The sequence below is a fragment of the Zea mays genome, chromosome 3, assembly GCF_902167145.1.
Source record: "Zea mays cultivar B73 chromosome 3, Zm-B73-REFERENCE-NAM-5.0, whole genome shotgun sequence".
In the NCBI taxonomy this organism is placed as follows: domain Eukaryota; kingdom Viridiplantae; phylum Streptophyta; class Magnoliopsida; order Poales; family Poaceae; genus Zea; species Zea mays.
Genome location: NC_050098.1, coordinates 212115718 through 212117843, shown reverse-complemented (window position 1 = coordinate 212117843; position 2126 = coordinate 212115718). Strand labels below are relative to the sequence as shown.

General features: G+C 59.0%; 1 protein-coding gene across 1 annotated transcript; it reads right to left on the bottom strand.

The window, feature by feature from the left end:
• Positions 1 to 641: 641 nt before the first annotated feature.
• LOC100284738 (DNA-binding protein RAV1) lies at positions 642 to 2126 on the bottom strand. The gene has a single exon (NM_001157633.2). The coding sequence runs from the start codon at positions 2055 to 2057 to the stop codon at positions 888 to 890; it is 1170 nt and encodes a 389-aa protein (NP_001151105.2). The 5' UTR covers positions 2058 to 2126; the 3' UTR covers positions 642 to 887.

Here is a 2126-nt window from a genome sequence, read left to right as displayed (position 1 = left end):
GTATTGCAGAACATGATCTAAACTACACGATTTAATTAGCTCTATAAGATTTGTTCATGCTTGCTACGATCGAACGCTGGGTCCGTCACTGAAGAAGTGGAGATACTCTTAATGAGCTACCAATTCTATTATTTATAAAAGATTAAATAAGATAAATGATTAAACCCAATATCTAAAAGTCAAATGCGAGAGAGAAAGAGTAGTAGTAGTATCTATCAGCAGAAGATAGTGTCAGCGGGCTCTGCCATCAGATAGGTAGCTTGCTAGGCCACTGCCAGCTACTCCCAAGAGCCTTTTGCAACCTCGATACATGCATCCAGCTGCCATCTGTGTTCTGTGGACTGTGGGTGTGGGGTGTATCTGCAGCCTGCACCCTGCAGCACAACACATCACGTCATATACATACTCATACCAGTACTGGAGTACCACCTGATCTCATGTAGTACTAGTAGCTACAAAATCTGAAGACTCCTACATACAGCTCCCCTGCCACCTGTAGATGTAGATGGATCATGGATGGCAGGGAGCATCTGGAATCTGGAAATTCGAAATGTCGTAATATCTTTCGATCTGATGCACGAGCAATTGACAGTTATTAACCATGATGTTAATTTAGAATGTTTCTGTTCCTTCTGTGCCAGTTGACCATCATCTAGCCTTCTTGGACTGTTTTTTTTTCATTAGCAGTATACAGTTGATGAGAAGATTTACATCAAAGCAAAGCAAAAAGGATGGTGAAACTGGAAATTAACAAACGAACCAACTAAGTGAGATGCCGAGAGGGAACTAAATTCAGCTCGGTGATGCTACCATCTGAGTTGAGCGATCGAGCAAAAAAAAAAAAGACTAGCTAGCCAGGGAAAGATCGATCGCTCCGTAGCATTAATCTACACTAGTGCCAGCTCCACGAGCTGCTTCTTGAACGCCGCCTGCGGGGGCGAACCCAAGTCCCTGGCTCTCTTGCACCCGGCCACGGCCTCCGCCGGCGCCGCGGCGGTGGCCGGTGCCGTCAGCAGGTCGACGCCGAAGAGACGCACGGCCTTCGCCACCGGCGCCGGAGGCGACGGGCCTGCCGTCGAGGCGACGACGACGCTGTTGGGCCGCAGCTTGCAGTCGATGAAGAGCTTGGTGTCGGCGCCGGCAGCGGAGCGGTAGAAGCCGACGACGTCGCCGGCTTGGAGGCCCTTCTCCTTGACGAAGCGGCTCCAGCCCTTGGTGAGCACGTAGCTCTGGCTGCTGTTCCAGTACGAGTAGCGGAACCGCCACACCTTGCCCGCGGCGTCCTCCAGGTTGAGGAGCACGCCCTTGCTCTCGCCGCCGGCGGATGGGAGCTGCAGCGGGAAGTGCTTCTCGGCGTGCTGCTTCGGGATCACCAGCCGGTTCAGCTTGCCCACGTCGCTGGGGGTGACCGTCTTGTCGAAGAGGTGCTCCCGCGCGGCGGCCGTCGCGGTCGCGGGGGAGAGCGACGCGTAGGAAGAAGGGTTGTTGGCCAGCGACGAGGCGGTGGCCGCGGACGCGGACGCGGCGGCGAAGGCGCGCTTGTTCTGCGCGAGCTCGTCGAAGTAGGTGTGCTTGCGGAGCATGTCGACGACCTCGGCCTTGGAGCGGGACGCCAGGAACCGGAGCTCGGCGGCGGCGTCCGGGTCGGCGTCCGCGAGCGGGCGGAAGTTGGTGACCGCGTCGCGGCCGCGGAACCGCTGCGCCGCGACGTCGTAGGCGCGCGCCGCGTCGGCCTCGCCCGCGAAGGTGCCGAGCCACACGCGCTGGTGGCGCTCGTAGATCTGCGCGCCCCACCGCCCGTTGGGCTGCGGCACCACGCCCTTGTACCTTGACGACGGCAGCTTCCCGCCGACGCTCACCGCGGCGGCACCGGAACCGGAGTCCGCCTCGGCGCCCGGCTCGGCCGCGTCCACGACCGCGCTGGCGCCGCTGCCCATGCGCTCCAGCGGCGTCCCCGAGGCGGCGGCGAAGACGGCCAGAGCCCTTAGCTTGTCCGTGGACGCGCCGCCGCCGCCACCGCTACTGGTGTCGTCCACGAGGCTGCTGGCGCTGTCCATTTCAGTGTGCACCACTGCTAGTGCTAGCTATAGATAGCTGGGCACGGCGTATGCTTCTGTTGCGGGAGG

Excerpts from the sequence above, each read along its gene's own strand:
- LOC100284738 (NM_001157633.2), bottom strand. The coding sequence starts at position 2,057 with ATGGACAGCGCCAGCAGCCTCGTGGACGACACCAGTAGCGGTGGCGGC.